General features: G+C 37.6%; 2 protein-coding genes across 4 annotated transcripts; one reads left to right on the top strand and one right to left on the bottom strand.

Moving 5' to 3' along the window:
* The first annotated feature begins 5,043 nt into the window (after positions 1-5,043).
* On the top strand, positions 5,044-6,414 carry LOC104108998 (ethylene-responsive transcription factor WIN1-like). 2 transcript variants are annotated; one of them, XM_070182592.1, is made up of 3 exons: positions 5,044-5,125; positions 5,261-5,348; positions 5,592-6,414. In XM_070182592.1, the coding sequence occupies exons 2-3, from the start codon at positions 5,269-5,271 to the stop codon at positions 6,154-6,156; spliced, it is 645 nt and encodes a 214-aa protein (XP_070038693.1). In that variant the 5' UTR covers positions 5,044-5,125; positions 5,261-5,268; the 3' UTR covers positions 6,157-6,414. The 2 variants fall into 2 exon arrangements, with proteins under 2 accessions (XP_070038693.1, XP_009616468.2); XM_009618173.4 differs by lacking the exon at positions 5,044-5,125 and having other exon boundaries at positions 5,132-5,348.
* Positions 6,415-7,207: 793 nt separating this feature from the next.
* On the bottom strand, positions 7,208-13,279 carry LOC104109005 (RNA-dependent RNA polymerase 6). 2 transcript variants are annotated; one of them, XM_070182589.1, is made up of 3 exons: positions 13,038-13,279; positions 9,067-11,847; positions 7,208-8,424 (listed from the first exon to the last, which is right to left on the bottom strand). In XM_070182589.1, exons 2-3 carry the CDS (start codon positions 11,782-11,784, stop codon positions 7,549-7,551), a joined length of 3,594 nt encoding a protein of 1,197 aa, XP_070038690.1. In that variant the 5' UTR covers positions 11,785-11,847; positions 13,038-13,279; the 3' UTR covers positions 7,208-7,548. The 2 variants fall into 2 exon arrangements, with proteins under 2 accessions (XP_070038690.1, XP_070038691.1); XM_070182590.1 differs by lacking the exon at positions 13,038-13,279 and adding an exon at positions 12,405-12,466.
* Between the last annotated feature and the right edge of the window lie 13,608 nt (positions 13,280-26,887).

Raw genomic sequence — 26,887 nt, 5'->3', positions numbered from 1 at the left:
AAGATGATCCATGGAATCCTCCTTATCCTCATCCTCTTCACCATGCCGAGGCGTAGAAGGGTCGTAGCCACAAGAAAGCCAAGCCCCGCAAGCCTTGACCCGAGCATCCTTAAAGGCCGCCCCAGAAATGGTGCCCGTCGCATGCAACTCATGAAACACATCCAGTCGGGCATCGACATGAGTCCATTCTTCATACATATCACAGGGGTCATTGGGGAATCCATAAGCATTAGACGAAGAAGGCCGCGCAAGCAGTTGGGCCTTCTCGGCCTCCAAAAAAGCAACTCGATCATAAAGATTGAATTGTTAAAGCCAGTTAGTGTGATGCAGTGTGGCACTATCTTGTCCTTGGGTCTCATCTGGGTGAGGACTCGAGGATGGATAACGTATGATCCACTCCCGTCATCCACCATGATATGCTTAACATCAGTATCTAAAATTTGTAAAGTAATGACAAGAGCATTGTTGTGGGGGAAAGTCAAACTGTTGGCATCTAACTTTTAGAAAATGATACTTTCTTCGAGTTTGTCATACCGTTCGTGGGTGATCTATCTTTTGAGCTTGTGGGTAGCGGTGAACTTAATACCATTGATGGAGGCATCGTCGTTGCCGCCAATAATCATGATGGTGCGGGCAGCTTTGGCGGGTCTTGACGTTCTCGACCCCTGGCGAAGGTGTTCCTCCCCTTGTCGCTCTTTGAGGTGTCCTTGCTGTAACATGTTCACAACCTCTTGCCTTAGGGTGATGCAATCTTCTGTCTTGTGCCCATGTTCCTAGTGGAATTCGCAGAGGGCGTCAGATTTTCTAGTACTTGGGTCGGACCTCATCTTTGGCAGAAACTTCACCTTCGTTCCGAATTTATCCAGGGCGTAGACTATATATGTAGGAGACACACAAAAATTGTTTGTAGATAACAAGGGGCATACCTCTCTCGTTCCTGTGAGTCCCCATCCTCGGCTTAGATGGTCCATCATCATAGCAGAAGGAAGGAGGGGCGGGGACCCTGACGTAAGGCTGATGTCATTTCCTGTTTGGCCGTGAGACTGGGTGATCCCTCCTTATGTTATCTCTTTGTTCTCTCCTGGGCTCAGCTTGTACTGAGATGAGCCGTCGAGTTGGTCTGTTAAGGTCGTCATCATCTGCTTGGACTTCGACACAATAAGCATTATGAATTTCGTCCCAAGTGGTTGGAAGGTACTTCATCAACTGGCTCAGCAACTTTCTGGTCGCTCTTGAAGCCTCTCTACTCAACCCGTTCTGAAAGGCTGCGACTGCCATCCCTTCGGACACATTTGGTAAGGTCATCCTTACCCTGTTGAATCGGGCGGAGAAGTCCCTTAGTCCCTCTCCTAGGGATTGCTTGATGGCGAATATGTCGTTTACTCTTGTTTCATCTTTCTTGGTCCCGTTGTGCGCCGTCACGAACTTGTCGGCCATTTATTCGAAGACTTCTATAGAGCTGGATGGTAGCCGTGGATACCATGTTAACACCCCTCCAGTGATGGTTTCGCCAAATTTCTTCAGCAAAATAGAGGACACTTATTCCTTGGTGATATCGTTGCCCTTCACGGCGGTGGCCTAATGAGTCACGTGATCTTCGAGGTCAGTTGTTCCGTCATAAATCCTGAGATATGGTGGCACTTTAAAGGTCTTTGGTATGGCATGTGGGGTTGCTTCCTCGCTATACAGCTGCTCTACAAATCTTCCGGTGTCCCTCTTTGGCACTAGCTTAGGGGCACCCGGTATCTTGTCGACCCATTCTTGGTGTTCTTTTATTTAGTCTCTGAGAGTTTTGTTCTCATTCTCCTTTTCTTTCATTCTCCTCAGAACAACGGCGAGGACGTCGTCACCTGCATTGTTAGTAATATTATGAGTTATACCTGGCGTTGGAGGGTCTGGTTGGTCGCCATGTTCGTATGCTCGTTGTACCGTTTGGGCTCTTGCGGTCTCTATGGTCATGCATGGACCTTGTTTGTTGAGCACGCTTACTAATGTATCGGTCAACCACGTTTCGAGGAGCATTTTCATGGCCGGTGGCGTCCCCTCTCCTGTGGACGTCGAGGCCCCTTTTCCATTTGGTTTTGTCGTGCTACAATGGGGTGAGGTGACCTATCGCGCCAGGGGGGCGATTGGTGTCACGTCATCACCCAACATTTCATAACTCGTGTTGATATCATTCATGAGGCTTCCAGGGATGTCACCTGTCACTTTAGTCATGTCTCCTTGGTTACCTGCCATGTAAATTTTAGTACGTGTAGAGAAAGAGAAAAACCTTGTGATTTGTTAGGTTAGCAACTCACGTGAGTTGTAGATCTAAAAGAAACCAAAAGATTAGCTAAGAAGTCCCCACAAATGGAGATAAATTGTTTGACCCAAAATTTAGATCTGGGTTTACCGAATTAGATTTAATAAAATAGAGTAAATCTTAGCCAATATTAATGTCTAAAAGATATGTTAACTGATTTTGTAGTTAGATAATATGTATATTATCTGAATTGCAATAAATGTTGACAATACTAACAATATCTAATGTCCCAAAAAGAGGGAAATATCATTAAGTAACAATAAATAACAATGAATGTCATTTAAGTAAATAAGAACGTGTGAAACACCCGAAAAGGGGTGAGATCTATGGATATTCATTCTGACAATGATGAATGATTGATGAGCCTTCGAATGTTGAGATTGTTCTTGGATCGAGTGGAAAAGTTAGGCAAGAATCTTAGGAAAAAGGTATTTTCTTATAAATGAATATTTTATGTCCCCTATCCTTGTATCTCTTTTCTATTTATAGGGAACACATACCTAAAAAAAACCTAATAGTACAGGTATAGAGAATATCCATTAGAATATTCTCTTTTGATGTCTTATTATAAAACTAGTTGTTATTCACTATGTCTATGGTAAGTGCTTGACCTCGACCTTTATCTTCGCTAACACTTCGACCTTGATCTTCAATAGCTTCATCAGCTCTGCCCTTCATGTTTTAGAGACCACTTCGACCTTGGGCATGCCTTTATTGAAGTCGTACTGGTGACACGTGGCAGCCCACGAGGGCCTTCTTAATGCTAATACACTTTGATCATGTCAAAGGTAATTTTGACCCATACAATATCTACAAAATGTTTCCTTGAATTTATGTACTTATCTGTGGCAGGATGAGTATTGTTCTTAGATTAGCAGTTCTCATGTCATATTATCATAATTAATAAGGGTGTACATAGGTCGGGTTGGTTCGTATTTTTCAATTATCAAACCAAACCAATGGTGTCGGGTTTTAAATTTATAAACCAAACCAAACCAACAAAGTCGGATTTTTCAATCTCGAGTTTTTGGGTTTTCAGGTTTTTTTCCGGTAAAGTCTTCATAACATAAAATATGCAACTTGTGCTCCAAATATTTCTTAAGTCCTAGTAAAATACAACTATATAATGTGTTTTTCAAGAAACTAACACAATAATATGAGATAAGTCATAGCATTATAATAAAATATTCAATAACAAAGATAAAATAATAAAATTACATAAAATAAATATTGCTAATTAATAATCCATAATGAAAATTAACATAATCTAAAAATACTATATAGGTCATGCTAAAATAAGTATAGCTAATAAATACTAATATTAATTACATAACTAAGCACTAAAGAAAAAGATAAACTAAGTTATGCATTTTCATTATAAACCAATGTAAAATTAAAATAATTATCCAACACTACCGTCATTCCTAATATTGAATTGAATTTCTTTTGTTAGCATTAGTATTGATTTGAACTTTGTTTGAGTTACTACATTTATGGGCTATAAAATTTATTTACCATTCAAGAATGTTAAGTCTAAACTTGAAATAATACGTTAAAAAATAAAATTGTGAAAAAGTTTAAGAAATATTTATAAATTACATTACAATAAATATTTATATGTATAAAATATTTTTTAAAATTATATAAATGTACTATCGGGTTAATTTGGTTTCGGTTTGACGTTTTTTAAGTTAAAATCAAACCAAATCAATTATGGTCGGATTTTATTTTTCAATACCAAACCAAATCAAACCACACCACATCGGGTATTTTTTTCCGTTTTGACTCGGATTATCAGTTTGGTGCGATTTATCGATTATTTTTGTGCACCCCTAATAATTAATACCACGCAATTACTCCGCTTAATAAGATGGAGTAATAATAAACTAAAACAGTACTGCTAAGTGGACACCTATATCTTCTTTCTTTTCTTACATTCACACTATTCATTGACTGTTTTCTATGTTTTAACAACGGAATACAATTTGGAAATTCCTAGAAAACATGCTAATTTGATTCCCTTCTTCATCATTGTAACAAGTATCAAAGTCCCCTCTTTCTCCCTTTCCGTTCCTACTTAATTTCACCATATCTACCAACCAAATATAGTTAGGAGTTTAAAATATTCCTTAGTAATGTCAAAAATGGAAAGCTGCATCCATACTTGAGGAAAGTATTAGGTTTCCATAAAGATGACAGTGTGTATTACTTGGTAATTAAAGTTAGAAGTTCAGTAGAGTTTGAAAAAGATGGAGAATGGAGAAGAAAAGAAGAAGCCCGTTTCTTCTTTTTCCACTCAAATGTTGGCAAAAACTTTGTCCTATGTATTACTTTCTCATTTACTCCCCTGCAGTTATGGCTATTAAGGTTCAGTCAAGAGATTATAGATGAGCAGGTGAACTCTTTTATTGCACTCTCCAACTCCCTCCACTCCCCCCCCCAAGTGATCATCTTTTTAAACACACATATATATATATATATATATATATATATATATATATATATATATATATATATATAGAAAGTTATTTTCAGCTATTATGAATAATCACAGTTCATGTCACTTCATTTAAGCCCGCCATAATCAAATACATTTATGTATCATGAGGATTCATCATAAATTGACTAGTTTTACGCTAACTGTCAACCTACTGAAAATCTTCTTTATTCGGGTAGGGACCGGCAATGTAAGAGAGTTATTTATATTTATTGGACCAGAAAATGAACATTTGATCTATAGTGTACTTTGTAGACTTTACCTACCTTCTCTATAAATTCCATTACTAAACTCATCTTCCTCCTCTACCGACACCACTCTCTGTAATGGCTTTAATTCTTCTCATCTAACCCTCATTTCATCATTCATTTCTGTGTCTCCCTTTATCAGAACTTCTGCAACTTTTCTTTTTTTTTTTTGGTTTAATTTTTCTTACAAATATTAATATTCTGTGACAGAGAAGAACATGGTACAATCAAAGAAGTTCAAAGGTGTCAGACAACGCCAGTGGGGCTCTTGGGTTTCTGAAATTCGCCACCCTTTGCTGTAAGTTCACTCCCCCACCCCACAACCAAAACTATAAGTACAGAAGCACTCCTACTTATTAACTTTCCCACATTCTTTTGCTCTGAGTATTTTCTCCAGGATATGAAAATGCTGCTACACTGTATCTTTACTAGTGCTATAAAAATGCCAACTTTCCCCTACAATTTAATGTTTCTTGATTTTCCAAATCTTTGTATACATGATCTCATTCTGTTCTAAGAGACCAAGTCTTTCTGCTTATAGGAAGAAAAGGATATGGCTCGGAACATTTGAGACAGCAGAGGAAGCAGCAAGAGCATATGATGAAGCAGCAATCTTGATGAATGGTCAAGTTGCAAAAACAAACTTCCCAATAGTGAAGGAGAATCATGTTAACAACAGTAATGACAAGAAATTCCCCTTATCTTCTTCATCAACACTGTCCACTGTGCTCAATGCAAAGCTGAGGAAATGTTGCAAATATCCAGCACCTTCCATGACCTGTCTGAGGCTCGATAACGATAATTGTCATATTGGAGTATGGCAAAAAAGATCAGGAAAAAATTCAGGTTCTAATTGGATAACAAAAATTGAGCTTGGGAAGAAGGAGGAGCCTCATCAAAGCCATGAGAGTATGAATTCTTGGTCTCTATCATCATCCTCTGGTTTTACATCCTCTTCATCTTCTTCTGAACTAGGAATAAGTAAGCCATTGGATGAAGAAAACAGAGCTGCTATGCAGATGGTTGAAGAGCTACTCTATTGGAATTCTCCATTTTCTTCTGCACCTATTAGTGATCTCTCTCCCTCTTTTTCCAACTCTAAGTGATAGCAAATGTGGGATGTAGTACATAGTTAATTAGGTACCCTTAGACCAGTTACAGTATCCCCCCCCCAAAAAAAAAAAAAAAAAAAAAAAAAAAACCCTTTGTTAAAAGGTGTCTTCCCTAAATACCATAATCTACAATAATATGGCCTAAAAAGAAGTTGGATATTCAACTGGCCCTATCTCACTCCTTATATGATCAGATATATGTATATGAAGATGAGTAATACTACCATAAAGTGGCGCTGATTTCTTAATTAAGCTCATTTAATCCTCTAACACATAAATAGGTTGTATGAATTGCTCCAAGATCCTTCTTTTATTTCTTGCAGACTTCATATTTCTGCCATTTCCCCTCTATCAGGCAAAGAGTTGTGTTAGATGGGAAACAAGTGCATTAAATTTAGGCCAGATAGGACATGTGTGGTTTAAGAGTTGGTCAACCTAACCAGCTAGAATCCACTGGGACAGTTCTTGCCCCATTAATTGCTGCTGTACAAAAGGTGTCCTATATTTCATGTGGCTTGAGAAGAAAATGAGTTTCAAGAACAAGGTTGAAAACTGAAGGGCACTTCTGTTTGGTTGACAACAAACCATGTGGTCTGAAAGGATTTGCACTTCCTAAAACCCCTTACAGATCATCATGCCAAACAGAGACTACAATGAGCTCAAAACAGAGTGGTTGAATCTCACATTAATGTTCTTCACCGCCAACGGGGGAAAAAGAAAAAGCAAAACTGAATCAGCAAAGAAATTGTTAGGAGTAGTTGTAAATATTCTGTAATTAAGGATACAGCTTAGTGAATATCTTCCACATCAATTAGAAGCAATTAGGGAGATTGAATTATGTTCAAAAAAAAAAAAATCAGGGAGACTACGAGTGTGAGAAAAAAAACTGCCAAAGGTTAACTTTGGTACCATGTGAAAAAATCTTAACTTCCAACTCAGAATCTCAAAGCAATAGGTAAAACAATTCAATTTAGAAGCTCCTTTGGATGATTTTTACACCCGAACGTGGCCATTTGGGACAGTACATAACTTAACAGCGACAAAGTATCCTCCATCCTCTCCTGTTCCTCGTTATCGCATTTTAACATGATTATACATAACAAAGTCTTTCTTCTGACCAAAAATAATAAAAGAAAAATGAAATTACAAGCTCATGAGACAATTCTGAAATGCGAAGACATTCATAAAAACCAAAAATATATGAGAACTATTCCAAGAAAACTCGGGCAACAAGCAAATCACCAGTATCAGCAGGCAAACTCATGGAACAAATTACATATAATAACAGATCAACATAAGGAAAGAGGAGATTAGGAGGTCCTAAAGGACATCAAACCAGGTATTGATAATGGCAGAGAGGCCTTGCAGCCAAAGAGTTGATGAGCATCATATTTTGTCAACAAGATACCTTCCAAGGGAATTGATTGGCTTGGTAGAGTCGGAATACTGCAATCCCCTGTGCCTAATTTTAATTCGAGCAAGGTAATCTGCTGCAATCCATGCAAAACTTAACATTACAGTATTTGAGACAGCATCTGCCAATTGCAACTCCAGTGATCTAGCAACCCAATGAGGATGGTAGGTGACCTGATACCATGCAGATGCCTTTCTTTCATACATATCATTCTTCTCATCATCAGGAAGAAGATCAAAATCAGGCTCCATACGCTCGAAGACATTCCTGAACTCCTTCCTCAGCGTATTATATGCGTGCTTCAGCCTCTCTTTTAATTCTCCTTGCTTCTTAGCATTGTACTTCGGCATGGACCATATATATCCAGTAACCACCTCTTCTTCCCTGTTCACTTTGTATTGTCCTAAAAGTCCATTCAATTGACCATCATAAGAACATTTGCTGTTCCATGCATCGTCTATGAAAGTTGTGGATCCTAGGATCTCAAGAGTAGTGTCATATGGGATGTCTTTTGGGACAACCTCAAGTCCAGCAGATACTTCACCCTCTGCATCACATACATCTTTCACTTGCCTATACAATTTGCCCAAAATTTTCTTTGACTTGTATGATTGGAATTCCTCTTTCCCCATGAAGTCGGGATACATTTTTGGTTTGAGGTCAAAAGGCATGGTTACAAGTTTTCCAGTTTTGGGGAAATCAACGGCTAGAGCAGCAAGCTCTGCCAATTTTAGGCACTTCTCATCCAAAGCTCCAAATCCACTGAGGTCAGCATGAACCACATGTGCGTTGCAGATTTCTCCTAGACTCTCTTGGACCATGTTTTTTGAAAAAAAATCTATTATGTCCTGTAAACAGAGCAAAAGATATTTAAGACTGAATAAATACCACATGTGAAAAATAAAACATAAATTAATATTATTCAACCAGTTAAATGATCCAACCAATAACAAGTTCCAAAAAGTAGACTTAAATTTCTAATCAAGCGCAAAGTTTTGAATATAGCCTGATAGCACAAATAATCACAAATATTTGAGCCATGAAGAGCACAAGATCTTTGTAAGTGTCTTTTGCTTTATCTTTTTATTTCTAGCGAGTGTGCCGACAGAAAAAGAGTCTCCCTCTTCTATTACAACTAAATCAATTACGGACAAACCAAACAGCTTAAATATGATCAAATGCAAACAACTTACCATAAAAAGGAAAATACACATATCAGAGAAGCATCAAGTTGGGGCTCACAAGACAAGAAAAGTGAGCAACAAGTATATCTTACTTGTGCAACAAAAATAAAAACAGTTGTTAAATACAAATATTAGCTAAAAAAGTAATGGTAGCTTTTCTAGAAGGCTTATAAATATTTCATCAACATTCTAACCAAATGAACATTATGTTGCAAAACAAACTTATAAGCATCTGAAAAAGCTAACAAATATTTAGGAAGATATGAATCAAAGCTGCAAGAAATATCATTAATGTTGGGTAGCTACCATATGATTAACTTGACGACCCAACTGTTTGACTTCCGCAGGTTCATAGTTCATGGGTATCCAGCTTTTCTTACTGGGTGGGATGAGATTTTCATCCCAAGTGACAAAGTAGAGGTCACCGTCCAGGTCACTTCCTGATGCTTCATTTGAATGTGGCCTATCCCCCTTCTGAGGAAAGACCAGACAATCATAGAGATGGCTTAAACTAGGAACATCTACAGCCTCCAGAATCCTCACATCCCCGGGATGAAGACACGGGTTTTTTGCAATTACAACAAGGCCCTTTACTACTTGAAGATTTTTCTTTATATCAGAAAATTTCGGACCATGCTTAACAAAACAATTCTCCAACGAAGGGCTTGACACTTGAATAAAGCATTGGCCTTGCTCAAGCTCACCTAATTCATCCAAACAGCCCATCAACCACCTTCCTGAAGGAACAAATATCCTTGCCTTATTCCTGAGGTCCCCAAGCTGAGAAGCTCTTATGCTAGACAGCATCCCTCTTAAATGAGGCTCACTTTGAGGTTTAAAACCTGCACTCAACATTAGAGCTGCAGTATTTCCTGCCTCAGCACATGAAGCTGTGATGACATCAAAAGCCACGTCCGAATCCACGAGCATTTTATCCAACCCTGATATCATTTCTTTTTGCATTTCCCAGAATATTCCATCTTTAACGTCCAAGGAAGAGAGCAGGGTTACTATTTGCCGGTTCAGGAAACCAGGTTGAAATCTCGTCCAAGAGCATATTTCAAGGATAGTGTGATTTGAGTCGAATTTCTTCATACTTGGCCTCAGAGAAAGGCGGATGCCATCATTCTTTGTCGGCCAACAAGCAACAACACCTTTACAACCAGCATATCTTATCTGATAAGCAGAAGGAGGATTGACACTTAAATGCAGCTTCTCTGCAACTTCTATAGCTAGATCTGCTGATATCATGCCGATTCCATCAGAGAAAACATACCCATTTCTTTCAATATCTGGAAGCTCTGAGTTAACTTCACTTGAAGGGACTTCCACTGTTGCATAAGTTGATGAAAAGCACTGTCCCATCCTAGCTGCACATTTGGCGACATTCCTGTTACTGAACCTCCCCATCCAGCTTATGATGCCGGGCACCCTAATTTTAGGGTCTTCTGCAAAAAACCAGGCAGAACGATCCCTCAGCTGGTTAGCTGAGAATGCCAAAAAGGAGTACTTTCGACCACACAAATGAAATCCTTTACTCAGAATACTTTTCACCCTTTGGAAGATTGCAGTTCTCTGGGGATTTGAATTTGATGTGATTTCCCTCACAATGGTAGCAGCATAGTATGTCAGCACATTCCTATTCAAGTTCCGCATGCCCTCGTCCATGAATGTAACTCGCAAAAATCGATCTGCAACATGTTTATAATTCCTGAGGACTCTGTTGGAAAGCTCCACAGTCGGCGGAAGACAGTATGCTTTGGTTGGGGTAATAACCAATCTCCTAACCTCTACAATATCATCCAACTCTCCAGTTCTGTCGAGAAGTTTAGGGTTTTTCAACAGCCATTTCTGGATGCCTGCTAACTTCTGAATAGCATCATTGACAGGCCATTTGTAAGAAAACATGTGCTTCAGTGCAGCTAAATTAACCTCCTCCTGATGACTTCTAAGTAAATAAAAGAATTCATTAGCCATTTGATGCTGATTAACTATGCCCTTGTGCAAAACCGCATTCACCAGAAACAAGACCCTAAAGCTTATACCTTCATTTTGGAAGCAGAAGAAAGGATCTGACATGGACACCCCAAAATCAGGCTCATCCTTCACCCGGAGCATCTTTCGGTTACACATTTCTACCATGGGCACCCTACGAAAACTGAAATATGCCATGGCCTTCTCAAAGCTAGGACCATTGCGAGGTCGAATTGAAATACGGTAGGTATTACACCTACCAATGGCTCCACTACCTGTAATGTCTGTGGTACGGATCCATTGATCATCATCGTCTAACAAGTCAAATGCAACTGATTCTTCAATATCATCATCAGCAGTTCTATAGAAAACCAATGGAGATGAAGCCAACTGAAACAGTATTACCAAAGACGTAAAGTCTTTACATTTCTTTATCTCATTGATTTCCCTTACCAAAAACTCAATCTTGAAATTGCATTTTATAATGGCATGTCTGGCTTCACCCCTGAAAGAGAAAGCAGTATCCTTTGTGAAAAGTATTTTGCATGTCCCGTTGAATGGGTCCACAAGAAAGTCAACACCAGTACGAGGTCCCCTCCAACCAACCACAAAGTCATCTTTACTAACCAGAACTCCCATTTCTACACTAACATCTGAAAATTTAAAGGGCATGGTAGTTCTTCTCCGCTGATTCAGACGATAGGGATTCTCAGGTCCCAAACTAACGATCAAAGGCTTCTTTCCTAATATGAGCTCATTACCCCCAGCAGCAGCCAGAGCATGCTTTGCGGACTCTGAAGATGCAAAATGAACGAATGCATGAGGTACCACTTTTTCGTAATTATTCATTCTTTGCACCTTCTCTGCATCAATGTCATAAGTTGGGTAAGAGTCAGGAGGGGTGGATGAAATCTTTAATCTACACCTCCATACTTGTCCAACTTGTTCTTCCAGATATTCTGAAAGCATTTTCGCATTGACATCATTGTCGAACCCACCAACACTAATTTGAGTCACTACGAGTTCCTTTTCAGAGCCCTCTGATCCCATCTTTTTCTTTAACGAGTCACAAGTACTTTTGGACTTGCTTGTTCACACAACATCCAAGTTCACCTGTTATATGACCCAATATTTGTGAGAAAAATGAAATATAACAAACATTAACTGAAAGGAGAAAAATGAACAACAAATGAGGCAGCAAAATGTTTAACTATTTATAGAATACAATAGCGCATCAGGTTGCTGAGAAGGATCAGCTATGAGCTGGAAAATCATAGTTCATGATTGTACAATCGACTTGTTGATTATTCATTTAGACCGCATGGATAACCTTCTAAAAGGTCCTTAAGCATTTCTACTTTCTAAGTGCAGGGAAAAATAGATTAACAAATAAACTAACCAATTATGCACAAGAAAATGAAATATAAGTGCTGCATTTCAGTAATTAGACAGTGATGAGACACCGTGGAAGAAAAAAAATCAAGGAAGTAGAGGACAACATGGGTCAATAACTCCTCTTCTTTACCAATTGACTATTTGAAAAGCAGACATCTGCAAATCAGTATTTTGTACTATATTCAGGTATTAATCATGTTTTTTGTCCATGACTCCTGTGGTACATCTGTTTATCAGATTTGTTTGAATTTCACTGCAAAAGGTCACTGACTAACCTTTCAGTGCCCATATAAGAGCATCTAATTATCTGGCTCTGTGAATTAAAGACATTCAGCTAGCAGATAACTAGTCGAACAATCTCAGAACACAACTCTTAACCTAAAATTTGATACTCTCCGAAGAAGAAAACCTAAATAAACCCACAACTATAGTTGCAACTTTATTAAGTGATTGTGTTGTAGCACCATGTGAAGAATAGTTGATCAAACAAAATTATGCCTAATTCATTTTTTCGAAATCTCACCCATTTTCCCCTTGATTAAGGACAAATGATCAATTGATGCAAATTTGGATCTGAATTTCAAAAAGGTACAAACTTTAAGAAACCCAATCGAGAAAATTTCCATAACCCACTTTCTGTAACTAAAGGAAAAACAGAATACTGCATAAACAACGCAGCCATAAGTGAAACAAATGATCAATTGATACAAATTGGGATCAATACTTAAAAAAGATACAAACTTTAAGAAACCCAATTGAGAAAAACACATAACAAGAGAAAGAAACCCACTTTCTGTATAAACAATGCAGCCATAAGTGAAGCAAATTAGCATCAAGAACTTCAAAAAGATAGAAACTTTAAGAAACCCAATTTGAGAAAAAATGCAAAATGAGAGAAACCCACTAACCTTTCTGAATCAAATGACCATTAACAACACAACCCAAGAAGGAAATGCAAGAAATTAGAACAAAAGAGTGAATGAATGAGTGGACTATGAATTGACTGAATTTTGATGATTCCCTTTTGCTTATTGAAGAAGCTTACAGTTACAGGGAAGGTTTTTGGACACAGTGGGGCCCAAAGGAGGGGTGGCTAAGGGGCCGGGGTTCCTTTTTCACGCGGGAAGGATGTATCCATTTCGCTCTTTTGAGTACGGAGAATATTTGCAGGAAAAGCAAACCAAAAAGAATAATAAAAGAATGTACAATTTCATTTTTCTAAACTTTATAGTATTGCCTAATACCCCTCCCTATTGTTTCATGTAATCGGTGTTTTCCCCCATTTTTGCGTTACATATTTATTACTATGTTGTATGAAGGAAAATTATGTTTAATAACAATTTAAAGTGGTCCCTCGTGTATTTTGTAGATTAAAAATATTACTATTGCTTACCCCAACATGAGTATTAGAATAAAATGAAACCATTCTTGTACTAACCAATGTGATAATCCTAGGAAATACTGGAAAAGCCGAAAAAGCCATGAAATATTTTTTAAAATAAAATACCATATAATTCAATTCCAATCAAATTTATTAAAGTAGAAATGGCATCAGCTAGCCGATTTTAAAGGCATCATTTAAAATATATGCATTTTTAAAAAGAATATAAAGTATAATCAGATTTGGCAAACTTCAAATTTCCTCCTTCAAATCTTCGAGTTTGAAATTAAATTTTGAACTGCTAAAGCGTAACTTCAAATCCGAAATTAAAGTTTGAGTCCAAAGCAATTACATTTTATATGCTTTGCTATGTTATAAACAATATGACCCTGAGATTGTGCACTTCACCCTTTCTTAAAGGCGAAGCTCTAGCAGTGGCGGAGCTAGAGAAGTAAATATAGGTCCAAACGAACTCAGTAACTTTTATTAAGATCTTGTATTTGTATTAAAAGTTTATAAGATATATATAAATATTAAATTATGAACACAATAACTAAAACGAGTTATGAATTCGATGATAAGTTCAAAACTCATAAACTTTAAATTATGACCGTCTATGTTTAGCAGCCAAAGTTGTGAGTACCTTACATGGCCCTTAAGCATGCCCCCATGAGAAGAACACGGACTGCCTAGCTTAGCATAAAATAATAGTAATATGTTTGGTTGGAAGGATTTAAGAAAATAATTCGCGCATATAAGTAATACAATATTGGTTGGTTGTGTAAGAAAAAATAATTCTTATATAACTTTTTACTGCTTTAGCACATGAAGTATCTTGGGATGAGCAGTTTAATATATGACTTCTACATGAAACTCGTGACTCTTTTACTTTGTTAATGTATGATTAAGAGACTACTTGTTTTGATGGGGAAAAAAATTAACAATATTAAATAATACTTGCATTAAATTAAACAAGAACTTATATTACGTTATAGATATAAAAATATCTTGAATTAACCCGTAAGCTAGTTAATGAATTGAGAATTGTTGCATTTTTCTTTAAAGGGTGTGAATAGAAAAGGGAAAAGGCATCTTTTCGATTGCACATCTCCATATCATCCTTGTCGCACCTCATTTTTCTCAGTGGATATGGAGTTTTTTCAATTTAAGTGACATCATTAAAATGAGATTATTTTATTTTTATTTTTTTAAGAGTTGCCACTCGGAATTATTGAATTATGGTGTTCCGAGTCACCATTTATTTTAAATCCCAAATCAAGGAAATTTTACTCTGAATTATGGTCCGCGAACACATAAGACCGAGTAAGGAATTTTGTTAACTCGGGAGAAGGTATTAGGCATTCCCGGATTCCGTGGTTCTAGCACGGTCGCTTTAATAATTATACTTGGCTTAACTAATTCTGGATATTTTATATTCTAGGAAAATTTATGCATTTTTTGCCTTAAACCGCTTTTAATTGCTTGCTTATTCATAATTATGAAATTATCTTGAAACGAGTTACGTGTACGTATACTCATTTTGTTTAGCGCATTAAAAATCATGTCACGCATGTGTGTACATAATTGATAATACTTTTATTATTATTAAGATTATTCAGTCAAAGTCGCGTGAATGCGTACCTTGAATTATTTTGAAAATCATAATTGTGTCGCGCGAACGTGTACATAACTACGATAATTTGATTAATTTAGAGCACACTTGAAATACACTACCGTGTTCATGAATTATTTTTCCTAAACTAATTTAAAAATTATTGTAAAGTCAAGAGTTATGAAATGTATTTATGTAGAACTAGAAGTATAGAATTTAATTACTACAATTATTTACAAAATGAATTACTTTACTAAGTTATGAAAAGTATCTGAAATTATTCATTATAGAAGAAATATGAGCTAGCTTATGAATTTTATTACCATGGGCCATAGTCATCCGACCCAAAAATTTCTAAAGGTCTGATCTTTCTAATTTTAAAGTCAGAAAATTCCATGGCCCATTCTTTCTTAATATCAAAATTATTTCATGGCACATCAACGTTCGTATGGCCCAATTCCCTTTCTACATTGCTACCTTTTGTACCTTGATTTACTCTAACATGAATTTTTACTTCTCTAAAATTATATTAAACAAATAATGACAGTGAAAATTTCACGCCTTATTAATTCATGGAACTTAATAGTTTATAAAACTAATCTACCAAAAATAGCTAGAAAATTTAAGAAAAACTAACCAAGAACAGGAAAACTATGATTGTTTATGGATTAAAAGAAAACAAACATATTCTTGGTAAAGCTTTAAACCAACAAAAGATGACAAATTAATTTATGCTAACTATGACCAAGAAAAATAATATGCTCAAATAATCAATAAGTATGAACCATCAAATTTTACTCAAATACCCATTATAATTAAAAAAAATCCAAACTTATATATTAATCAAGGATAAAGTAAGAAATGGACCTCGATACAGCTTCTCACGAAATCGAATGAAATGAAGAAAGGAAATTTGACCGGAGTCTGGCTCGTCGGAGACCTCAACGAAGACGGAGAGAAAAAGTCGGAACCTTATTACGTTTATTATGATACTTCAAGGGTGTTTTTAGGCTTGAATTTTGGGTATTTTCGAGTTTTAAACGGGGTAATGAATTGCTTGATTGTTTGAAATAAAGAGGAAGAAAGAATGACACGAGTAGAAATTCCCTTAGCGTAAAAGAAGAAAAACAATTCTCTCAATTCCCTCCTCTCATTTTTTGCTCTCCTTATTCTCCTTACATTTTATCTTCTATTTATAGAAAAAATTTCGGATTTTTTTTCAGATTTGTTTTTAATTATTTTATTATTTTTTTAATTAAATAATTCCCATTTTTCTTCTTTTCAAAAACAAATAAATTCCCCACTTTCCTTTATTTTTAATTTTTAATTTCCCACTTTTTACTTTTATTATATTTAAATTCCCACTTTTTTTACTTTTTTTTAATTTTCCACTTATTTTACTTTTCTTTTTTTAATTTTCACTTTCTTTTACTTTTTAAAAAAAAAATTCACCTACCTTTACTTTTATTTTTTAATTCCAACTTTCTTTTACTTTTTATTTTTTAAATTTACACATTCTTTTACTTTTATGTTTTTAATTTTTCACTTTCTTTTACTTTTTTTTAAAACAATTTTCACCTACTTTTACTTTTACTTTTTAATTCCATAATTTTATTTTTCCTATTTCTTATTCCCATACAAAAAATTTTTTTAAAAATATTTTAATTTTTTTTCGATTTTTTTAATGTATTTTATTTTAAAAATAAAATAAATAAAAATAATATTAATAGTAATAATTGACCTTTTACATTATTTTTAATTTTTATCTGACATAAAAAAAAGTGTAGCAAAACTAAAAATATATATATTAAATTTCTAAAAATATTTACATAGTAGAAGGTGATAAAAATTCAAATATAGTCAAAAATTATGTGCTCACAGGTGCCCCTATTTGCTTAGAAATATGAAGAGTTTTTAGGCAAAGACTAGGTGAGCCATGTGACTAATTTTTGACCAAACCATTATTCAAAAAAAAAAGAAATAAAAGATAAGGTGCAATCGAGTCCTGGTTTTGGACAGCCTACATATCTCGGGTTATTGTGATGACCCAAAAGGTCATCTTATATTTTAGAACTCGATTCTGCATTTTTAAGCCTTTAAAATCTCATTTTTACCCTCCTAGATTTGCGTGAGCAGTCCGGACGTGTTTCCGGAAAGCTTTTATGTTGAAAATTGATGAAAATAAGAATTTTTGTCATAAAAGTTGATTTTAGTTGATTTTGGTCAATATTTTTGGTAAACGGACCCGGATCCGTATTTTGACGATCCCGGTGGGTCCGTATCGAATTATGGGACCTGGGCATATGCCCAGAATCGAATTCGGAGGTCCCTAGCTCGAATTATGAATTTTTTATGAAAATTAAAAGTCTGCAAATGTAATTATTTTTAAGAATTGGTTGATGTTTGGCCTTGTTGATACCGGGTCCGTATTTTGATTCTGGAGCCCGGTATAGGTCCAATATAATATTTATGACTTATCTGTGAAATTTGGTGAGAAACGGAGTTGGTTTGACGTGATTCGAACGTCCAGTTGAGAAAAATGGAAATTTTAAAGTGTTCTTGAGAATCTCATTTGATTTGGTGCTAAATTCGTAGTTCTAGGTGTTATTTTGGCGATTGAATCGCGCGAGCAAGTTCGTATGATATTTTTAGACTTGTGTGCATGTTTGGTTTGGAGCACCGAGGGCTCGGGTGAGTTTCGGATAGGCCACGGGATGTTTTGGAGTTGGGAAAATCTGGTTTTCTGCATATTCTGGTGTTCTGGCATGTCCTTCTTCGCGTTTGCGAAGGTACTCTCACGAACGCGAAGAGTAAACTGGTGAGGCTGAAATTTCTTCTTTGTGAACGCGAAGTGATGGGGGATTTATCCTTCGCGCAAGCGACCGGCTCATCGCGAACGCGAAACACTTGGGGACCTGGGGGAGGGTTGGTCGTTCCTTCATCGCGAACGCGAGCCATGTCTCGCAAACGCGAAGGCCAGGGGGATAACCATCGCGAACACAAGAAAGGTATCGCAAACGTGAAGGCTTGGTAGCCGATACTCTTCGCGAACGCGACAGTGGCCTCGCGAACGCGATGCACACTGTCGCCCAGTGCATAAAACAGAATCAAGAACGGGAATAAGTCATTTTTCCAACTTTCATAAAAACAAACGGGCTAGAGGTGATTTTCAAGAGTTAATTTCTTTCCCAAAGTATTGGTAAGTGATCCTAAACCATTTTCTTTCAATTACCCATTACATTTTATGAAGCTTCAACCTAAAATCTAAGGTTTTCATGGTAGAGTTAGAGGTTTGGGTAGAAACTAGGGGTTTCAGAAATTTGGGGATTTAGACATCAATTTGAGGTTGGATTCCAAAACCAATTATATATCCAGGCTCGGGGGTAAATGGGTAAATAGATTTTGGTCCGAACCTTGGGTTTTGACCAAGCGGGCCCGGGGTCGATTTTCGACTTTTTGGAGGAAAATTTGGGAAATTTAATTTATGAAATATAATTGATTCCTTTAGAAATATTTGATATTATTGAGTCATTTTTGAATAGATACGAGTGGTTTGGAGGTGAATTCTAGAGGAAAAGTTGTGAGTGAGAATTAAGTGGCCTTCGGAGCAAGGTAAGTATTGTGTCTAACCCTAACTTGAGGGAATTAGGAACCTCAGATTATTTGCTATGTGAAACTCATTTGAGCGGCGTATATGTGAGGTGACGAGTACTTATGCGCCGCCAATTTACCTGTTTTACCTGTTTTCTCTCGTTTTTCTTATATTGTCTCTTTCCTATGCCTAATTACTATGTGTTTATATTAGTATTGTTAAATTGATCGTTCTTATCATGTTTACGATTTTTCTGGTGATAATCGAGTATTTATTTCAAAGTTGAGATTGATATTGTGGAGCCAAATGTTGAAGTAAGGCTTGTACTTGTTATTATATCTCTCTGTTGTTATTTATGTATTGCATTATGGTAAGGGAGAGTGTTAATGCATGAAGGGTGATGCCGTGTCATATTGCGAGTGTTAATGCACGAAGGGTAATGATGTGCCATATTGTGAGTGTTAATGCACGAAGGGTGATACCGTGACATATTGTGAGTGTAAAAGCACGAAAGGTGATGCCGTGCCATATTGTGAGTGTTAATGCACGAAGGGTGATGTCGTGCCATGATATGAGAGTTAATGCACGAAGGGTGATGTCGTGTCGTTTCTATTGTTTTTATGGTGAGATTGAGAGTAAAAGCACGAAGGGTGATGCCGTGCATTTTTCCTTTACTGTACTCATTATTCCTGTTGATTCATAGTATATTGACTGTTCCAGTTACCATTCTGCTGTAGTTCTTCATCTCGTATTTCCCCCAGTATGTTTTTCCCTCCCGATATTTCATGTTTAGCTCTTCATTACTGTTATTTGCATATACACTGTTAAATTGTACAGGTTGATTTGTAGGTACCTTGCCTTAGCCTCGTCACTACTTCATCGAGGTTAGGATCGACACTTACCCAGTACATAGGGTCGGTTGTACTGATACTGCACTCTGCACTTTCTGTGCAGATTTTGGTTCCGGCTCGGGTTGATCGAGATTATAGCTGTTGGACCCGCTATCCGGAGACTCAAGGTAGATCTGTCGGCATTCACAGACCTTGAAGTCCCCATCCATCTTTTCTATTTTACTGTTTCTTTCACTCAAACAGTTGTATTTCTTTCAGATTATTACTTGTAGTGAATTCTAGAATGCTCGTGAATTGTGACTCTAGATCCGGATAGTAGTAATTAACGCAATATATATATATATATATATATATATATATATATATATATATATATATATTATTCCACACTCATTATATTTCACCTTAGTTAAATTGTTGTTATTAACTAAAGGGGATAAGAATTAGTTTAATGATTCTCTAACGTTGGCTTGCCTAGCAAGTGAAATGTTAGGCGTCATCACGGTCCCGACGGTGGGAATTCCGGGTCGTGACAGTTATAGGGGAATCATGTTGCGTGTAGTTCAAGGAGAATGGTAGAATGATGAGTTGAGGAGTCGAGTGAGGTTTCGTCGAGGCTCCGATCCACGGTCCTGCTATTATATCAAAATAAAAAAGAAACCAAACATGCACTAGGAATGAAATTTTTCTGCCCTAGTTTGCACTAGGAAAATTTCGTGAGTTATTGTAACAAAATTCTAAACTACTTATTTATTGAAAGCAATAAAAGGTCGGGAATGGTGTTCCCCGAAAAGATCATGCTGATTTTGTTTTTTGGTATTCTTTTATTGTCAAAAACAATGTCTGGACTAAGGATTGGTGTACCTTATGTTGGGAAAGTATGGCCAGGGAATGGTATATCCTATATTGGCAATGATATCAGGGTCTGGTGTACCCTGTGTTTAATATCAAATTAACTAGGGAGTGGTGTACTCTATGTTGGAAAAAGAGACTAGGGAGTGGAGATCATATGTCTAAAAAATAAAATCAACTAGGGAGTGGAGGCCCTATGTTGGAAAAGCATACTAGGGAGTGGAGACCCTTTGTTGGAAAAGAGACTAGGGAGTGGAGACCCTATGTCTAAAAAATAAAAATCAACTAGGGAAGGAGACCCTATGTTGGAAAAGAGACTAGGGAGTGGAGACCATATGTCTAAAATAACTTCAACTAGGGAGTGGAGACCCTATGTTGAAAAAGAAACTAGGGAGTGGAGACCCTATGTCTAAAAATAAAATTAACTAGGGAGTGGAGGCCCTGTGTCTAAAATAACTTCAACTAGGGAGTGGAGACCCTATGTTGGAAAAGAGACTAGAGAGTGGAGACCCTATGTCTAAAATAACTTCAACTAGGGAGTGAATACCCTATGTTGGAAAAGAAACTAGGGTATGGAGACCCTATATCCAAAACAACATCAACTAGGGAGTGGAGACCCTATATTGGAAAAGAGACTAGGGAGTGAAGACCCTACGTCTAAAATAACTTCAACTAGGGAGACCCTATGTCTAAAATAACTTCAACTAGGGAGTGGAGACCCTATGTCTAAAATAACTTCAACTAGGGAGTGGAAACTTTATGTCTAAAAAGGGAGACTAGGAAGTCGAGACCCTACGTATAAAATAAAATCAACTAGGGAGTGGAGACCTTATGTTGGAAAAGCAGAAAATAGAGTGGAGACCCTATGTCTAAAATAAAATCAACTAAGGAGTGGAGACCCTATGTTGGAAAAGCATACTAGGGAGTGGAGACTCTATGCCTAAATATAAAATCAACTCGGGAGTGGAGAGCCTATGTTGGTAAAGGAGACTAAGGAGTGGAGACCCTATGTCTTAAAGACAATCAACTGGGGAGTGGAGGCCCTATGTCTAAAATAAATCAACTAGGGAGTGGAAACTCTATGTTGGAAAATGCAGACTAGGGGGTAGAGACCCTATGTCCAAAATCAAATCAACTAGGGAGTGGAGACCCTATGTTGGAAAATGCAACTAAGGATTGGAGACCATATACTATCATTATTTTGATTTTTTTTTTTAATTTTCATTTTTTTTAATTAAGAGAATGAGTAAAATGCGGGAAAGAATTTGGACAAGGCTTCCCTTTTGGAGTTGTTGCTGCTGTAGAGCTATTTTAGTCTTCGCACGGTTTTTTTTGTTGCGCCTGCTTCTTGCAAGGTTGCTTTTGGATAGCACCTATTTCCTGTTTTTCAAACAAAGAACAATTTGTCAGTTTGAAACGGTGGTTGGTTTTGTGGCCTTGAGTGTTTCAGTTGTGGCCTTGAGACTAAGGAGTGGAGACCTATGTCTTAAAGACAATCAACTAGGGAATGGAGGCCCTATGTCTAAAATAAAATCAACTAGGGAGTGGAGACCCTATGTTGGAAAATGCAGACTAGGGGGTGGAGACCCTATGTCCAAAATCAAATCAACTAGGGAGTGGAGACCCTATGTTGGAAAATGCAACTAAGGATTGGAGACCATATACTATCATTATTTTGATTTTTTTTTTAATTTTCATTTTTTTAATTAAGAGAATGAGTAAAATGCGGAAAAGAATTTGGAGAAGGCTTCCCTTTTGGAGTTGTTGCTGCTGTAGAGCTATTTTAGTCTTCGCGCGGTTTTTTTTTGTTGCGCCTGCTTCTTGCAAGGTTGCTTTTGGATAGAACCTATTTCCTGTTTTTCAAACAAAGAACAATTTGTCAGTTTGAAACGGTGGTTGGTTTTGTGGCCTTAAGTGTTTCAGCCACTTGATCTTGTCCGACTTCTTTGAAGATAATTTCACCTGCAACTAGTTGTTTTCCTGAATACCACTTGTATTTCTAGCCCCCGAGAACCTTTGGCTTTTCTAAATTTTGCCATGACGGTCGTTCACGTGGGACTTAACCTTTTTCAACTTTTTTTTGCCTTTGTAGGTCTTTGACTTCTTTCTTCCAATTTTAACTTCAGAGTATTGGGGAACCTTTGGCTTTTCAAACTTTGCCAAGATGGTTAGCCACTTAGGACTTAACCTTTTCAACTTCATTTTGCCCTTGTAGGCGCTTTCAATTTGATTTCCTCCTTTCGAGAGTTTTTGATTTCAAAGCATCAGCCACCATGGCTAGTCGGGGTTGGCTTGATGCCCCTGCCGAGGCTGGGTGCCTCTTTTTTACATATTAGCTTGTATCAAACGAGAGCCCTGTAAATCAGTCTTGCCATCCCTTCTTTGCCTTAGTTGTGGAACAGAGTTAGATCGAAAGGGATTCAAAGAAAAACAAACAATGGAATGGACAATGAATTTAGACAAGAGGTATCCCTTTCAGGAAAAGGAAAGAAGGACTTATCTGGAGTATATGCAGACTTCAATGAACATGACATGCCTTTTGGACTGAATGCCTGGTATGTGTAAACCGTTCTACTCTCAGAAATTCATCACAACTTTTGCCTTGAAATCGAGAAACCCTGTCCAGGACTGTGTCGATACCAATGGCTATAAGGATCCTCTTTTTGATCAGTGGCACCCTTTGCGGGTTTTCACCAGCTGACCTCTCTTATTTCTCTTCTCACCATCGCCTTATAGTGCTCATTGCGAGTTTTCACCAACACGACTCTCTCATTTTGGTTTCTTTACTCACCACCGCCTTATAGTACCCTTTGAGGATTTTCACCAAAAAGACTCTCTCTCATTTTGTTGTATCAGATCTAAGTGACTGTATCCTCCAAATCTTGAATATTCTCGTTGATTGGCCGGAAGGAATTGAAAAGGATTTGGGTAAAAATGATTTGGATTGAATTACAACTTTGGAACCTTTCAGGAGAAACCATCGTCGGACCATTATAATAACTTCTCCTGTAACGACCCGACCGGTCGTTTTGAGCTTTAGTGCATCATTCAGCGGTTTGAGACCCTAAGCAGCTTCACTTCAGGTATTATGTGTAATGACCCAACCAGTTGCCATTGTGGATAAACAGGTTTGCCAGTTGAGGTCCAAGAGGATTTCCGTAGTAAAAGTTTAGTGGAGGGGCCAACCAGTAGAAAAAGCGACTTGGGAGGCCGGGGAAGACATGCGGAGCAGATATCCACACTTATTCAGCACTCCAGGTACAATCTTAACCCGTTCGAGGACGAACGTTTGTTTAAGAGGTGGAGAATGTAATGACCCAACTGGTCATTTTAACTTTTAGAACCCCGTTCCCTAAAATAAAACTTCATGTATGTGCTTTTAATGATTTATGACTTGCGGGGATGGTTGGTTCGGGATTTGGAAGTGTTTGGGTTGAAATCGGAACACTTGGTTCCTTAAGTTGGCTTTAAAAGGCTAAGTTTGACTTCGGTCAACATTTTAAGAAAACGACCCCGGAATAGAATTTTTACGATTCCATTAGCTCCGTATGGTGATTTTGGACTTAGGAGCGTGTTCGAAATTTTATTTGGAAGTCCGTAGTTAAATTGGGCTTGAAATAGCTAAAATAGGAATTTAAGTTTGGAAGTTTGACCGGGGAGTTGACTTTTTGATATCGGGGTCGGAATCCAGTTCCAAAAATTTTCATAGCTCAGTTATGTCCTTTATGACTTGTGTGCAAAATTTGAGGTCAATCGGACTTGATTTGATAGGTTTCGGTACATAATGTAGAAGTTGGAAATCTTAAGTTTCATTAAGCTTGAATTAGAGGATTATTCGTGGTTTTAGCATTGTTTGGTGTGATTTGAGGGTTCGACTAAGTTCGTATGATGTTTTGGGACTTGTTGGTATAATTGGTTGAGGTCCCGAGGGGCTCGGGTGAGTTTCAGACGACTAACAGATCACTTTTGGCCTTTGGGAGACTGTTGATAACTGCTGGTATTTTCTTCTGATTTCCTTATACGCGATTGCGTAAGATGGTCTGCAATTGCGTAGAGTAATTTGGACTGAGTTGGATTTGTTCTACGCGATCGCGTGAATGGGGTTGCGATCGCATAGGCTTATTTTGGGCAGCTGATAATTCGTTCTATGCGATCGCGTAACATCGCGATCACGTGTCGTTGTTTGCGATCACGTAGGGGAAACTGGGGAGGAGCTGGGCCACGCGCTTAATACTTCGTGATCGTGTGAGGAGGCTCTCAATCGCATAGGCTTGCAGAGACTGTGCTTCGCGATCGCGTGGGATTTTCCGCGATCGCGTAGGGTTAATGTTTGGGCAGTAAAATTTGTGCTACGCGATCGTGTGAGGAAGTTCGCAATCGCGTAGAAGAAATCACTGGGCAGAGAATTTAAGTTCTAAAAATTTTTAACGATTTGGAGCTCGGATTTGGACGATATTTGGGAGATTTCAGAGAAAACAACGGGATTCGAGCCAAACAGAGTTGGATAATTGTGGAAAAGGCCTTCTAGTGGATTAAATTAGAGCAAATCGAGGTAAGTCTCTTGTCTAATGTTGTGAGGGAGAAATTACCTCATAGGTGATTAAAATTAAATAATTGTTGCTAATTGTAGGGGCTACGTACGCACGAGGTAACGAGAGTCCGTGCGTAGCTACTATTAATGCTAAAGTCCGGGTAGTTTAGGACTCAAAGCATGAATTACTTGTGTAAATTGTATTCTTTGTTTAATTAATATTATTTGATATATATATTAAAGGATGAAAATCTCTTATACTTGATTTTTCTGTTTAAATTAATTAATTGTTAAGAGAAATTATTCTTCTTATTGAATTTATATTATAATAAATATACTCTCATTCCGGAGGTACATAAGAAAATGTCGTCCTTTCTTGTGGAGAGGGCCGAACGTCTCGGCTGGATAGATGCATCTATGGATCGTGTCGCACGTCCCTCGACAGTGTACACGAAACTCTGGATCGGGCCGTACGACTTCGGCAAAAATCGTGACTAATAATAATAATTATACGATACTTTGATAGTTTATTGCATCTTGTGAAGTTAATTGATAAATTGGAAATCTTTGGAATTTAATGAATTATGATTCCTGCTTGTTAAGGGATTATTGTTATTCCTGTAAATGAGACTAATTGATAAATTTGGAAATTTATTAAAATTGAAGGAATTTAATTATTTCTGCTGGTTAAATAAATTATTATTATATTCTGTGAATCATGCTGATCTAGATATTCTAGTTTTATTTCAATTATTATTATTGACCCATAGTGAGTGTCAATGTCGGTCATCTCGTCTCTACCGCTTCGAGATTAGGCTTGATACTTACTGGGTACACATTATTTACGTACTCATATTACAGTTGTTGCACTTTTTGTGCAGGACCTGAGGCACGTACTAGTGGGGGACCTATCGTCTTACACCCACATTATCCAGGGGCATAGTGGTGAGCTGCCTTTCTGTGCCGTTCTGTAGCTACCAGTGTCTCTCCTTGTATTTTTCATTCTGTCTATTTTTATTTCAGACAGTATTAGTGGTTTTGTATAATCTACTAGATGCTCATACACTTGTGACACCAGGTCTTGGCACACACATTGGTAGACTTTGGTGTCTTATATTTTTCTTGGATTTAAATTTTATCGATATATGTTTAATTTATTAGTTAGCTTGCCTAGCTATAGTGTTGGGCGTCATCATGACCTATAGGTGAAATTGGGTCGTGACAACATGGTATCAGAGCACTAGGTTCACGTAGGTCTCACAAGTTATGAGCAGACCTAATAGAGTCTTGCGGATCGGTACAGAGACGTCTGTACTTATCTTCGAGAGGCTATAGGGTGTTAGGAAACTACCTTTTCTTCATATTTCATCATGTAATTAATGTAGTACTAAATATCCTTCTTTTATTCTCTCACAGATGGTGAGAATGTGCTTTAATGAGGTTCCAGACCAGGGAAGAGCTACTCCCCCAATTGCTAGAGGCAGAGGGCGAGGGAGGGCTCCAGCCCGTGGTAGAGGGCGAGGACGTCCCACGACTGTTCCAATTATGCCGCCAGTGGATCTAGCAGAGAATCCCATTATTGAGGAACAGGGTGAGGTGCCTGTGGCAGAGCCAGCTCCGGTGGATTTCACATCTGCACTAGGGTTTCAGGATGTCATGGGTCGTATGCTGCGGTTCATGGACAAAATGACTCAGGCCGATTTATTTCCGGCAGACCCAGCCACATCTCAGGCAGGCGGGGGAGCACAGACCCCTACCACACAAGCTCATGGACAGGCAACTGCTGTATATCAGACCCAGGGCGCACTACCCGTGGGTGAAGCCCAGCTAGTGGCAGCAGCTACACCTGAGCCCAGGCCAGCTGTAGCCGCTGATCCTCAGAAACTATTGGACAGATGGACTAGACTACATCCTCCTGTCTTTAGAGGTGAGCGACATG

This window comes from Nicotiana tomentosiformis, chromosome 8 (genome assembly GCF_000390325.3).
Source record: "Nicotiana tomentosiformis chromosome 8, ASM39032v3, whole genome shotgun sequence".
In the NCBI taxonomy this organism is placed as follows: domain Eukaryota; kingdom Viridiplantae; phylum Streptophyta; class Magnoliopsida; order Solanales; family Solanaceae; genus Nicotiana; species Nicotiana tomentosiformis.
The sequence above is the reverse complement of the archived record's forward strand: the minus strand, read 5'-3'. Positions and strand labels throughout refer to the sequence as shown.